This window comes from Anopheles maculipalpis, chromosome X (assembly GCF_943734695.1).
Source record: "Anopheles maculipalpis chromosome X, idAnoMacuDA_375_x, whole genome shotgun sequence".
Classification (NCBI taxonomy): domain Eukaryota; kingdom Metazoa; phylum Arthropoda; class Insecta; order Diptera; family Culicidae; genus Anopheles; species Anopheles maculipalpis.
Genome location: NC_064870.1, coordinates 5465829 through 5480678, shown reverse-complemented (window position 1 = coordinate 5480678; position 14850 = coordinate 5465829). Strand labels below are relative to the sequence as shown.

General features: G+C 49.0%; 3 protein-coding genes across 3 annotated transcripts in view; 2 read left to right on the top strand and 1 right to left on the bottom strand.

Annotated features, from left to right (window-relative positions):
- Positions 1-14850, bottom strand: part of LOC126559745 (GATA zinc finger domain-containing protein 1-like) — a 357373-nt gene that overhangs the window by 42964 nt on the left and 299559 nt on the right. The window lies entirely within an intron of this gene.
- The window catches only part of LOC126566766 (inositol polyphosphate-4-phosphatase type I A), a 167880-nt gene that overhangs the window by 43366 nt on the left and 109664 nt on the right, over positions 1-14850 (top strand). The gene's annotated exons all lie outside the window — the stretch shown is intronic.
- Positions 2480-5240, top strand: LOC126568308 (patj homolog). The gene has a single exon (XM_050224771.1). The coding sequence runs from the start codon at positions 2622-2624 to the stop codon at positions 5178-5180; it is 2559 nt and encodes an 852-aa protein (XP_050080728.1). The 5' UTR covers positions 2480-2621; the 3' UTR covers positions 5181-5240.

Sequence of the window (14850 nt, the reverse complement as noted above, 5' to 3'; positions counted from 1 at the left end):
GCTACTGAGCATGTGCGCGATCTGTCACACGCCGTGTTTATATGACTGCAAACGCGAGAACGAAATGCTCCCCTATGCTATCCCCTTAAACCTCTAACGCTTCACCCCCTCCCCTCTCGTCCACCACCTTCAACACACCGCCCTATACCATTGAGATGGTCGCATTTCCCTGCATCATCCTCGTGCGTGCTGTCACATTTTCATCGGACTGCTGGATAGTGGCTGAAAGGACGACCGAACGTGACGGCGGGTGTATACCCGCCCCGTAAACCGAATCCCGTCATCCCGGAGAGGTTAGATCAATTGCAGCTTTCCTACAGTACGGTCCAGTTTTGAGTTTTTCCACCCGTTTGTTGTTGTGGTTGTTATCGTTGTTGTCACTGGTTTTTGGGGAGGGGTGGAGAGGGGGAAGGGTGTGTATGTGTGTGTGCAGGATGTGAACGGGAAGGTGCGAGAAAGTAAAAATCAATTCACTATCGAAAAACGGGCGCAAATGGAGAATGGGACACGGTGTGTTAGTGCAAACCACAGTGCCACGAACGTACGTGTGTAAAGACCCGTAGCGCACAACCTTGGCCAAGACTCGACGGCGAATGCCTGTATCAAAATGGTGCATCAAAACATATGTGGGTGGGCCTGCTTGTGGGCTAGAGATACATCTGAAAGGCTAACGTTGGCAAGAAGTTCTACCGAATGGCTCCGAACTTTGTGTGGACGTGTGTTAAACGCTAGTCTTAAATTCTTGCCGTGTTCTACAAGTGCAACAGCAGCATCAGCAGCAGCAACAAAAAAGTTGAGCATCGTCAAATGTCAAAAACACCTTCCACAACATCCCATTCTTGGTATCTCTCGTCCCCCAAAACCATTCCCAAGTCCTGACTGATTATTCAAGTCCGCCTGATGAAGGGGAACCTAACGCTTTTCATCTCTGCTACTACTTGCACCCGTCATAAAAACACACAGGCGTATCGGGAACTATTCCTTCTCTTTCCCTGAGCGTCTTTTCCCTTCTCTCTCTCTCTCTCTCTCTTTCTCTCTCTCCCACTCTCTCACTCTCTATCGCTTTCTCTTGCCAACCAAGAAAAGTCCCACATCAAACACACGTGCCACAGGCCACACTTTCAATCGCGGCAACCGTGGGATCTCGCGGAAGGTGGGCTCGGGACGCAACATTTGCATATCGGAAAATGTACTCTGCCCTCAGCAGCTCGTGTTGCTAATTTCGTAACAACTTCCACACCAGTGCCAGTTTTGAATATCCGATTTCTACCCTCGCTTTGGATTACCGTTCCAATAGAGTACAGCTGTTCCTTCGCCCGTTTGCTGCCCCACTATAGAGCAATGTTTTTCCAGCAATGTGACCAATGGTGATCAATTTGGTCGCCTAAAGCGTGTCAGAGTCTCAGAGAACAAAAACACTGAAGAATTGCCAGTGTAATGTGTAAAGTTTGGACCATCTCAACCAACCGGCAGGTGTACTCGCTATCAACAGTCTTGTTTGTGTGGTTCGCAGACGTAAAATCCTAAAGCCCATCTCAGCAATCAACACTAAAATCAACTCGTTATCAATCGCCAGAAGCGGACGGGGAAAAGGTGTCGACCGGTGCAGGGCACAGCAACCCACGCCGCAGTGTGTGCACCGTCGCACCAGAGATGGAAGCGTTCGAAACGGTGCGAATGACAGCCGAACGGCTTTCGGAACCAGTGCAAAGATATACCGCCGGCTTCTTTGCATCCGGTCTTTAAGGGCAGCAGTGCTAAGAAAGGAAAAATTCCTGGAACAGTAAATGCCAAAGATAGTGTGAGCTGTGTGTGTGTGTGTGTGGGTGTGTAAGGTGTGCGGGGTGGTTCAGCATCATTAACGGTGTAGGACCTCCGTTCCCACCGTTCTCACCTTTTCGGTGTAGAACCTTCCAATCGACGAATATTTTAAACCCCTTTCTTAGATATCAGGACTGGAAGGGTGATTACAGGCTCCCATTTTTTTTATTGTGTGTGTGTTGTGTGTGTGTGTATGCCATTTCCGATAAGTAAACAGTGGTCGCATCGCAAAAAAGGGCAAACAGTTTAGCAGCAAATTATCGACACCGTATCACAACAGTGTAGGACGGATCCCTCGCAATAAACTCTCTGGATATCCACGGGCAGCCTGAGCAAGCGGCGAGGGTAAGTACGGTTGTGTGTGAAGTGTGTTTTCCGAGTGGGAGGAGGGGCCTTTCGCCGTGTGTGTATCTGGGTTGACCCAATCAATGGAGTGGCGCATTGACTGGTTGTCGCCATTTTGTACCGAACCACTGAGAAGGGGATTAGTTAGACCTAATGGATGTGCGACATCAAAAACTGGTTTCATTTAAGGAACTTTAAATAAAGTGTCTTTCTCTACCGTGGAGCATCAGGAAGAACTGTTCTTTAGAAGCTCCTGCAGCTCGAAGATCGCAAATATAAACTATAAACCTGTACACTACTCATTCCCGACAGGTCTGCGATTATGTACCTCCGAAAGGTTCGATTTGAACGGTTTCTAACGCAGCAGCAGCAGGAACCCAAACAGCAGAAGCATCCAAAACCAAGACAGGCAGCAAGTGTAGTAGTGACGGCAGCAGTAGCTCGGTGCTAGTGCAATGGTGCTCAGCACGGAGTGGTCTCAGGTGGAGATTATAGATCTTATCAACGATGGTAACGGGCTCGGGTTCATGCTGGTCGGTGGCCGCAGTACGGGTGTGGTGATAAAGGCGCTCATACCCGGCTCCGTCGCAGAACGGGACGGTCGGCTACAGAGCGGCGACCACGTGCTACAAATCGGTGACGTCAATCTGCGCGGGTTTAGCTCGGAACAGGTCGCCACCGTGCTGCGGCAGTCTGGCCAGCAGGTGCGCCTGATAGTGGCACGCCCTGTCGAACCAACCTCGCCCGACTATCAGGCGCTCGCCAGCCATGCACCGATCATCCCGACGAAGATGCTCACCGATCCGGACGAGCTGGACCGCACGCTGCTCCAAACGGCCGGCTATACGTCCGGTGCCTTCCTGCAGCCGGGTGGAGCGGGGCTTGGCAATTTGGCACCGGCGGCGCTTGGACTGTTGGCAGCGACCACAACAACCACAGCCAGCACCGGCGATCCCGCAGGCGGTGGTGTACTCTGTCCGACGCACATCGAAGTCGTCGCCGTTAACAACAGTCTGAACAGCAACGGGACGGTCGGCTCGCTCGAATCGACCAACGGTGGCACGATGGCCCTCATTTCACCCACCTCCATCGCACTGCCCGCTTTGCCTCCACACCAGCTGCACTGTCATGCGATATCAGCCGTCACCTCGCTGCTGGCAGATAATGGAGACGCAATGGTGTCCGGCGAGCTGCTCGGGACGCCTCAATCACCGCAGTACAGTGAGCTAGACGGAGCTCCTCCCGACACGCCCGAGACGGAAACGTACGAGGTAGAGCTGCGCAAGAACGTTTACGGCCTGGGCATCACCGTGGCGGGCTATGTCTGCGAAGAGGAAGACCTGTCCGGCATCTTTGTCAAGAGTATCATCGAGGGTAGTGCGGCGGAGATGAGTGGCAAGATAGCGATAAACGATCGGATAGTCGCCGTTGACAACCGATCGTTGGCGGGCGTCACCAACCATCAAGCGGTCGAGATACTGCGCAACACCGACATTGCGGTGCGATTAACGCTGGAGCGGTTTCTACGTGGCCGAAAGTACGAGCACCTGCAGGTTGCCCTCATTGATCCGATGGTACCGACGGCTTCGGTACAAAGCAGTACTACGGCAAACGTTGCATCCTCCTGTCACGCCAGTCACGCCGCCGGTCCTGGTGAACGGGGACGAAGTAACGGAACAATATACACAACGTCCCATCCCAGCAGAGTCGGTAGTGGTGGTGATCTAGTGGGGATGGTACTATCGCACTCGCAGACACTCTCGCACTGTGCTTCACAGTGCCAATCACAGCGCTGCTCGATCGTACAGTCACCATCGGCGACGACACTGTCCATCTGCCCTGCCCGCTCGGACGCCGACTCCATACTGACCGAGTGCGGTGGGTACGAGTGTGGCGGTATCGAGCCAGAGCTCGAATCGGGCACCACGTTCGACTCGAGTGTGTTCGCACTAGAGAACGGTACCGAGGCACCATCCGGCGACGAGCTGCTGCTCGACGGAGACGATGAACCGCACGAAACGGACGAACACCGAGCGCTGTACGCGAACGGGTCGGTGTTGGCGATGGCACTGTCCGCCACCACACCACCACTGACAACCGCCGACAGTGACAGCTGTGATACACGAACGGCGCGCGGCCGCAACGCAGGAGACGAACCGGATCCGGTGGTGCAGCGATGGTCACGGGAAGTGCCCCACAGCCAGATAGTAGTCGCCGACATCCGTAAGCTTGCCGGTCTCGGGATAAGTCTCGAGGGTACGGTCGAGGTGGAGGGTGGTGTGGAGGTACGTCCCCATCACTACATCCGCTCGATCCTCGAGGATGGGCCAGTCGGGCGGGACGGGCAGCTAAAGCCGGGCGATGAACTCCTGCAGGTGAACGAGCACAGGCTCCAGGGCCTAAAGCACATCGAGGTGGTGAAGATACTGAAGGAGCTGCCGGCACAAGTGCGCGTAATCTGTGCACGCGGCAGTTCACCCCCCACTGTGATCAACACATCCCGCAATGCGGAAGCATTCGAGGCGCGCAGCATACTGGCGGGCGGGCTGCAGAGCCTCCAGAGTCTGCAAGGCATCCTGACGAAGGCGCAGTCGGAAAGCTCGCTCTACACGTCCAGCACGGCCACCCTCACCGACCAGCAGCGTTCCAAGTCGGTGGAGCAGGTGTCGGGGCTGGCACTGTGGACGAACGAGGTGCTCTACTGTGACATCGAGAAGACGGAGCGTGGCTTCGGGTTTTCCATACTCGACTACCAGGATCCGCTCGACACGGACGGTACGGTGATTGTGGTGCGCGGGCTCATACCGGGCGGTTCTGCCGAAACGACCAATTTCATCTTTCCCGGCGATCGGCTCGTCTCCGTCAATGGGCACAGCCTGCAGAACGCTACCCTGGACCAGGCGGTTAGCATACTGAAGGGTATACCGCTCGGACCTGCCCGGATCGGGCTATGCCGGCCGTTATCGACGTCGGACAACAACCTGTCCTCGACACCGGAAACACCTACCACCTAGCCAGTCCGGTCGCGAGACGCACGCAGCCGCAGATATCCAACGTCCTCTCCAACATTCTTCCATTGACAAATGTATTATGGAGCCGCAGGTTGTTGTCAGGTGCGCCTGCAGTAGCATGTGTAGTTCGTATAGGGGAAGTGCACGACCAAAGTTCAATCAAGCGAGTTTTTACTGAAACCCTTTTCCTTCACCTTTCACTCCCTTCATGTAGAGAAATCCTTCATTAGGGAAATGCTACACGAGCAAGCCGTTTCAGTATTGTGTACTTAAATATCTGTACAGCGTGATACAAAGTACTGCAATGACCTCTGGTCCTTGCTTCCATTGCCTTATTGCGTCACATCTAACTCCACATCTCCGCAGCTTCGAAAGGATGTGCCCCCTTTATAGATGCTAATTTATGTCTCCATCAATATTCATTTTCCTGCTTCACCACCATCACCACCATGACCACCGTGTCACCGTGATCCAATCGTTTCGCCTGGTTTGATTGGTATGATTTATGCGAGTAGCATCACGACTTTTACACCGAGTGGAAATTTTACCTTCTTTGTCCATGGTACGGGTTTGCTGGAAAGGTCGGCTGTACGAAATTCACCCAGTCCAGAGTCCGGGAAGATACAACGGTTGAGTAGAGTTGTAAATACAGTGAACTGCGAGACTGTAGTCATTAAACTATAGCTCACCAAATATGTCCGCTCAACAAGGCTTGGACGAATGTGAAGAATTTTGTTGTCTTAACGGGCATGTCGTAAAATAATCGAAGTACAAGCTATTCTGCATCCTTGCCCGCTTACCCATGCCCGTCCCGGTCTGTTGTGTTGTCTTATCTCCTTGGGGCAAAAGTTCGCTCCGAACAACAGTGCAACCTTCACGTTGCTATAAAAAAAAAGTTAGTAGACCTTCTATGTCCACGGAATACCCGATTATAAATCAAGTGGAAGCTTCCACTTTTACTTCGGGGATCTGTCGTTTAGAGCACCGAAAATTTTGTTGACACAAGATGGGTCGAGAGAGAGAAAAAGAGATTGGTAAAGAGGGGGGGGGGGGACTTTCCTTGTTGGAAAGTCAACCCATCCCCATACCCGTTAACCCGTAACGTTTTGGGGTTATTTTGCCGACTGGAGCAGGTCCCGCAACAATAACAGGGGTTGTACTGTCACTCCCCGCTTTCCACGGTGCCAGTAACCGTAACCAAGAGGTCATTAATTTAAGCGGTATTAAATTTACAGCCCCGTATCTTGGACCGTTGTGTTGCAGCTCTAACGGTGTGACATCCGGACGACCGGCGAGCGATAAATCGAAGCATCGCTGTACACGTACAGCGCTATCAAACTACAAATTTTGCTCTCCAACAAAACAACAAACAAACAAAAAAACCCGGCTCCAAACAAAATTCGATTTCGTACAGCATCCACACAACCGGGGGAGATTGTTTTACACCGCACCAGTGGAAAATGAAATTCAATTATCATCTAATGTCAACAATAAATAACCCTGCACTATCTAATGACGCGCTTTCACCTTCCTGCCCATTGGGAAGTCACCACATGCCGCCATGCTGTAGGCATTAGTCGCTCACCAACCTTCATGTTGAGATACTAACAAACCTAAGCGAGAACCGGCAAAACTATTGTGTACGACCGTTCTGCGCTTCCCACCCCATTGCAACGTCGCTTCTGACGTTGATTGCGTGTGCGTGTGTGTATGTGTGTGGACTCCATATTGCCAAATCCTCTTACCCGAAAGCCTATCTATCTGGCATCTCTGGTGCTAACGGTGAGGACAGCTATTGTGACGCGCTTTAATGCCTCGGGTCATCGATGAAGATAAACATCATGCCGGGTTGCGTTCAGCGCTTTCATCGCGGAAACTTGAGCCCGGGAGGCTTTCTGTGGAACGTTCCTTCCTCTCATTATCGGCGTCATGCTATCGGCTGCATTAACGCTGCCCCGGCACGTCCTGCCCGGCACAATCATTCACCCAACCATCCATCAAATGGCGGAGGCAAGCCTTGCTGTCTTGTTGTGCCGGCTTATGGCCGCCAGTCGTCCATTTCTTGCTTTTCTCGGTTCGTGGGGAGGGATGTCAGATGACACCTCATCGAGAACGATGAGTGATGAGCGTGTGCTGGTGAGAAATTAGATATCACGATGATCAGATAGTGCGATCCTGATTCTTTGTGCGAAAACTTCTGACAGCTTCATCTCGCTCTGGACTGGATACAGCTCTGGACCGTGCAGGGGGTAGGGTACGGTCAGCTTCCGGGTTTAGAAGCTGTCGCCATTGTTTGTCTGGTTCCTACTACACTTCGCTTGCGAAAAACCCCTTTCTCAAGCATCAGTGCCGGCACGTAGGCATCTCCTGTCTATACACACACACACCGGCACACATGCATACACACCTCCACTGCGGATGGTAGTAAATTAAGTCATATTGCACGTACTTGTACTGCTTCAGTCGAGTGGTCCTGGTTGAGCTTTTCTCTACATCCGGTAGCACTACTACAGCTCTGTGGCTATGATGAAGCGTTCCCCGTGCCAGTTCCCAGATCCTACCGCTCCCTTCGCGCTGATCGATGAATGTTCTCGAGGTGACGGAAATTCGTTACGCAAACCGGGTAATGCCGGCGTTACCGGACTTGCGTGCTTGCATAACGTGCTCAAGAATGGAACATTCGACATGCTAAAGATTGGCCCAACGAACCATACTCCAAGGGTGCGGGTGCGATGAAAGCATCCACCTGTACTGCTCCAATCTGCACGGTTAAAAATTTTCTCCTGATCACGTTTTCTCATCCGTCGCTATCGTCACCAATTTAGCAAGAATTGCCACCATTGTCGATAAAAATTCTACACCATGTACAGAATACACACAAAAAAAGAACTACAACAAACTCCCGCTAAATTAGTACTTGGACCAAAAGCCCAACAAAGCGTGTGTCATTTGACAGCGCACAAAGTGCAAAATTATATCGCATGCATGCATGTCTTCAAAGACTCTCTCGGAAGACTTGTCTCCCGTGCGTATTAAAACTCGCAACACATATCCACATACACACACACCCAAGGGAGAAAAGAAAACTGGTTACTATACTACCCCAGGAAGTGGTTGTGTGTGCATAAATTCCTCAGCGATTTCCGTTGCGTGAGCGGAAGAGTTGAGCAGAATTTTCGGAACAGGGTGTGGAGTGGTACGGCAAGGAATTAGGGCCCGTCCGTTTGGTAATAATGCCGGACCCATAAAATGGGGCCCGATGCGAAGAGAAGGCAAACCCCCTTTGCCGAATGAACGTTTTCAGCCCATTAGTGGAAGTGAAAGTGTAGAAGACCCTTTTTTTTTTGTTGTTGTTCGCTGCCCTCCTCTTTATCGGACTCTCGCCACTCACCTACGGACTTCCGTGCACTCCCTCTGATGTGTGCGAAAGAAAAGCAGCGCCAAAAAAAGCAACAAGATGGCTTCGCTTCCTTTACCCGAGAACGGAGTCGAATGCCGATGCCTGAGAATTCTCGGTCCCTCAGAATCTATCCCTCTGCCGGAAAGTGAATAAAAGGTACGCTGTCGAGGTTGGTAGAGAACGCACGGAGGAAGGCGATGGAGGGGACGAGACAAAAATCTACTTCCTCTCTTCCCATGTACCATCGTACCTCGTTTTGTCCTTAACAACACAGGCTGTGTCTATGGATGAGCGAAATACTCCGACGAACACTACCACTTTCCGATGAAATCGCTACAGCCCAAAGTTAGGCAACGTGGTTTACTTTGTTGCGTCGTTGTTGGGCGAGGCAAGTGGTTTGGGGCAGGAGGGCATGAAAAAAAAAGTTGGCCCAAACTTTGCAACACTCATTTTCTGATACAGAACAACTTACCGCCTCAAACTCGCCAACAACTTTTCTTCGGAATGGAAGCGGAATCTAAAGCAAACGTGTCCACGTAAGCTCATCAGTGTAAGTCCTCGTTAGATGACTGCAGAATCAAACTCGACACGACACCATCCACACGGCCAAGATGACAAGTTGATGTTTACCGTGTGCAACTGCAAGCGGGGTACTATTGGCATTGGGGAGATTCATTCCGTTACTTAAACACTCTCAGCTTTGAAGCTGTCAAAGTGGATGGATTTATTTCACGATAGTTTTTCAGTCCCTCTACAAGAAAATGGATTTATTATTTCTATTTGTTTTAGAATTGTACTGCTGAACGGAATGGAACTCTTTAGGTGGTCCTTTGTCATGGCGAAGGAACTAATGAAGGGCAAAATTTCTTTCAGGTGAAGCAGTTAAAGTTTTACTCTGCACGAAACCAGTTAAAGTAGCTTCAATATACACTGTGTGTGTGTGTGTCTGCTTGTGTACGCGGTGACATGCTTACCTAGTGTGTTCCAAGTCGATGGTATCCAAAACCCTCTAGAGTCACCGAATCGCCAGCCCACTAAGGTATCTTCTCTCCAAGAAAAAGAACTCCAGTTGCGAGAAAAGTTTACCAGCAAAACTGACAAAAGGGCCACCGGGAGCAAATAAGCAAACAGTCGTAAGTCGTGTCCCTTTTAGCTCGGGCAAGAGTCGGGATACATTGAATAAGGCGTCCTCGTCGTTTTCTCCACGCCACACGCCTTTTTCCACAAACAATAATATCCGGAGGCGCTTGCTGTGGCGGTGGTCTCTAGTCTGTAAACAAATGTTTAGTAACACTTTTGCCATTTTCTACAGAGCAGGGACTCCTCAGATGTCCACCCATTGCTTTTTTTTTTTGGCGGGATAACACACGCACGAGAAAATATCCAACCTCGCTAGTCAAGAATTTCGCGCCTTGTGCTCCAATTTCCTTTAACAAGGGGTAAAAACTTTAAAAAGCAACTTAAGATGGAAATGGATGCGGTATCAAGTGGTTTAGTCTTCCCGGCAAGCTTTGAGATGGTTCGGTACTACCTCAAAGAATTAAAGGAATTGCTACACCCGACAATTCCCAAACGGTGTGGTTTGTGACGATGGTGTACTATTACGAAGAGCGGGAAGCATCAGCGTACTTGCGTGCCGGAACATGCACTGATATCAGTACATTCGCTGACTCCGAAGGATTATTTATGTTCACCGAATATTAAAAAAATCTTGCTCGGCACGGCTGGTGGCATGTCACCAATGTGCGGGGAATTGACATATTTATTTAATACTCCAAACTTTGCTGCCTTGCTCGGCGGGATGGAGGAATGATGACGAAGGCCTAACCTAACATGTACGGGCGGTATTACGCAACAGTTTACACTAACTTTTCATTTGTGCGGCAGATACCGGCAAACGTTACGCCTCGGTGAAGTTGTCTTGTCGCACCGCCAGCGGGACTGTTATTCTTGTTTTTGCGTGCGGATACGTTCGTGCGCGGTCGTTTGTTTGAATTGTCGGATGGTTTTTCGAGGGCCGTGGCGTGTTCCATCCTGTCACCCTTGCATCATCAGCCTACCGCCAATGTTGACCTCGTGCTCGTTCTACGGTTTGCTTCAATATTCTGGCTACGCTGCAGCCGTTGTAAAGCAACTTGTTGGACGTGTACCGCCGGATCCTGTACACCGCGGGACAGGACTTGTGGGTGGACCATCAACGCAACAAGGCAGCAATTTTGCGGCAAGTCAGCATTTATTCTGGAGCAATAAATTTCCCACCAGGCAGGCGCAAATTTCATGACCTCGTTTTGGACAAGGGCAAACGAACGCGTACCGGCTGGCGTAAGCCGCGCGCGCGTGTGTGTGTTTTTTAACGATTGAATTGGCCAAGCTGTTCACAATCGCATTACGTAGAATTTGTTATTTGGCGAAATTTTGCAGCACCGAGCGGGAAATTATGTACACAAGAGTCCATCCATTTTAAAATAGTTTTCGCAGCCCAGCCGCCATCTTGGCTTACCGCGAGCGATAGCTGTCGACGGGCCGTGTTGGCTTAAAATGCTCTTTGCTCCCCAGATGTATTGTATCAATTATTTCGCAGTGCTTTCGCACCGGATGGAATGATTACGAAAAAACGAAGCAACAGCCAAAAAAGAAGCCAGCCAGGATTCCAATTCCACGTGGAATTTTGCTACAAACATGGGGCAGCCAAACACCCTGGGACAAAATGGAAGGAAACAAATACCCAAACACCCACACCGGCACACATATGAGATGGAATCGTGCCAATAGAGGATGCCTTTGTTTCGACGGGTGTATGGATAAAGCGAATGCGTAGCAACAACAATATCCCCATCCAATATGGTGCCTCCCTGTGGCTAGCGGGCGTGACTAGTGAAGCCTGAGCCTGGTTGAAGGAATTTGAACCACCCGTGACATAATATAATCTCTCAAAACACACACACACTCGCTTGGTCGCATATTTCCTCGAAAACAAAAAACTGCTTCATCATTTTGCGGTGGAGGTGTTAAAAAATTCAACAGCCTGCCTAAAAGTGTACCGAAACATCACCACACAAACACCATTCGCCTGTAAATGCTGGTAAAACGGGTAGGACTAAACAAGACAAAAACGATAGAAAAACACAACACTAAAACCTAGCTATCACAGCTTGTCCTGTTTATCGCTATCGTACAGATCGGACTCAGTAAATCAACGCCACCGGATCTGATGATGCGAGCGTAGAGGAGGGCAAGTACAAAGTTGTGTGCTCCCTTCAGGGAGCGTCCATAAATTACATAACGCGCGGGGAGGGGGAGAGGCGGTTAAAGTCTAAGAGTCAAAGAACAGGTATCGATGATAAGTTCGTTTTTGGAGGTAAAAATCCCGATTTTATCGTAACGTAATTTATGGACTTATCATTGTGTGTGAGAGTGCTGTGCTTTTAGATTAGATTGGGCATAACGAAACAGTCGCAAAATTCGTACCTATTCCACCCGCTCGGCTTGAAAGGCGTGTTCTCCTTTGTTGTCCTCCTGTTTGCTGTATGCTGGCTAGACTTCATTTTGTACCGAAAGGCCCAAGTGTCCTGTCATGTTCAGCGCAAAGATGGCGAAAACTCAGTACAAAAGCACACAGCACAATCCATGACCAGCGCAAATAACGCGGTGTTGTTTCGCAAACAATCGTTTTGCGGTAAAGATTGGTGTGCGCGTCTGTTCTTTCTTTTTCACTCTCTCTCTCTCTCTCTCTCTCCTGCTCTCTGTGTTTGCTAATATAACGCCACATTTCCACAGCGGGAAACGGTTTAAACTGTCTACATGAACAGCGAAAACCCTGCAGGCTCTACTACCTACTGGCGTGACTGGAAACAATGGTCACGTTGGATAATCCACTCCTGCAACTCGCTTTTGGGAAACGGGAAATGGGCGAAGATGACTGATTCACTCATTCATGTAGAGTGGCAGGTTCCTTTTTTTTTTGAAGATATGTACCACTCGGACCGGATTCTGTTTGCTGCGTCACGGGGTAGTAGTGTCCCGCTGAGTGAAAGCTTACACAATGCCTGCCGGGAATTCCGACCGCCCTTGCAAAAGCACAAATGGACGGGGGTTTGTCTCAAAATGCACACACACACACACACACACACACACACACACACACACACACACACACACACACACACATCCACTTCTTGCTTAATATGAAAGACAAACGTCTGTGAAGGTTCGCCTAGTAGTACTCGGCAGGACCAACTCACCAGCTCAAAGCCGGCTTGTGTCCTGTCATCCGTATACGGTATAACGTTCCAATGTGCGGAAGAGTGCAGAAGAATCCATCAAATTGTGCCATGCATGCATGTTTAATTGAATTGTGCCAGTGCTCGACGGATGTACTTCACGAATTGTTCGTAATTGGAGGTTAGTTTTGTTTCTCGCCATATTCGCCGCCAGTGATGTGGGGGGAGGATTAGTTTACTGACGTCATTCGAGCGAGAATCGGTCAGGGGCTAGAAATAGGCATTTCAAAAACCGAGCAATACCGGGAAACACCACCAGGTTCCATATTACTCCCTGATTGGAGTTGAAAACTGGGAATCGCTTGAAATGCTCACTCAAGCGCCATTTTTTTTGCCAAGGAATTCGGGCGCGTTCTGCCACTCACAGAAAAGCAGCAAGATGCTAATTTGAATAAAAAATCTCAAACCTTCCTTGCACAAATACTACCCACCACTGCTGGAATGACCATGCCTTTCTAAAGTAAAGCGAGAAAAAAATGTCTGCTAAAATGGCTAGCATCATTGCACTACATTTCACTGGTGAGAAAAACAAAAAGAGTATAAAGGAGAAAGAGAGATAAAAAGAGCGAATACTGATTTTTTCTTCTACCACTGCTACTTCCCATGAACGCACGCAACTAACGCAACGGTAATGCGGATTGCCGCGTTTCAGGCGTTTTTTTTGTTGTTGAGTGTATCTATCGCTTCTTGGCCCTTTTCCCACCCGGCATCAGCCACATTCTGATATTGATCAATCAGAAAGCATCTGGTCGATTTGCGAAAAACAAGGAGCTAAATGGAACCGTGAGGATGGAAACACAATTTCCACCGTCAGCTCCAGTTTATCCTAAGCTTTGCGTAAAAAGCCTACTTTTTTCTCCCCCCGCGGCGGCCGGATGTGCTGGATGTCCCTGTTATTCTTCTGCTACCAAATTTACCTGCCGCGCATGTAATCGATACGCGAATTGTTTATTTGTGATTTTATTATCATCATGTGCCCGTTGTTTCAGTTTGCTTTTTTACGGCTTTTGCCATGTTCTTACCGGCACTCTTGGTTAATTTCTTCTTTCGCTCACTTTGTGTGATAGGGTCTAGGAACAGAGCGGCACACTAATAAAGCATTATTAAACATTACTGTCTCACCGTAGCAACAGTGCTTTAAATCATCGATACACTCAACGCTACATTTGGTTTTATTAAGGTGGAAACATCATGAGACATACTTTTTCTACCACATACACCAACATAACCTCCAAAACACTAACACAGAGCAGGTCGGACCACTGGGGAACAAGGTTTGGAAGCTTTTTTTTTTTTCTTGTGGTTGGAAAATTTTAATGGGAAGTTAAAAAGAATTATTCTAGCTTATTTTTATGTCATCGTTTAATGGGCACACCAACACAACACTACAGCCGTCTACCATAATTTATCCGTTGAGGCATGAAATCGAAAATGGTTCCCAGCGTACAATTATTTTCCTGCAGGCGCACACCTTTTCTGCTCCAGGTTACGGGTGGTTGCCGTTTTTCCACCTCATCGAAATGAAATTATTTTTCTACTTTACTCGATCATTTTCCATTTTTCCTTCATTTTTTTTTCGTGCACTGCGATATCTTCAAAATGCTTTCAATTAAAATTTTTATCGATTTTCGTGCTTGTAATGTGAGCCTTGACATTCGAATAACTAATGGGGGGGGGGGGGGGGGGGGGTGAGAGGGGTTAACGTGGTTGTTGTTGTGGAGGCGTGTTTCCCTTTACCGTAAAACAAAATTCCCACCTTTTCCCCAGTTTTGAACTCGTTGATTGGACTTATTATTCGCTAATGAAGCGGTAGGTCGAATGAATAATTATAAAAGAACAATAATCAATTGAATCTTTTTTCTAAGTTTCTAGCACAACATTGTTGGAAACAAAGAAATAAAGATAAAAAGGACTATAGAAAAACTACATCCGACATAATGATAAATAACAAAACGGAACCCAAAAACCAAAAAGAGAAATGAAACAAATTCAC

Coding starts and splice junctions, on each gene's coding strand:
- LOC126568308 (XM_050224771.1), top strand. CDS start 2,622: ATGGTGCTCAGCACGGAGTGGTCTCAGGTGGAGATTATAGATCTTATC.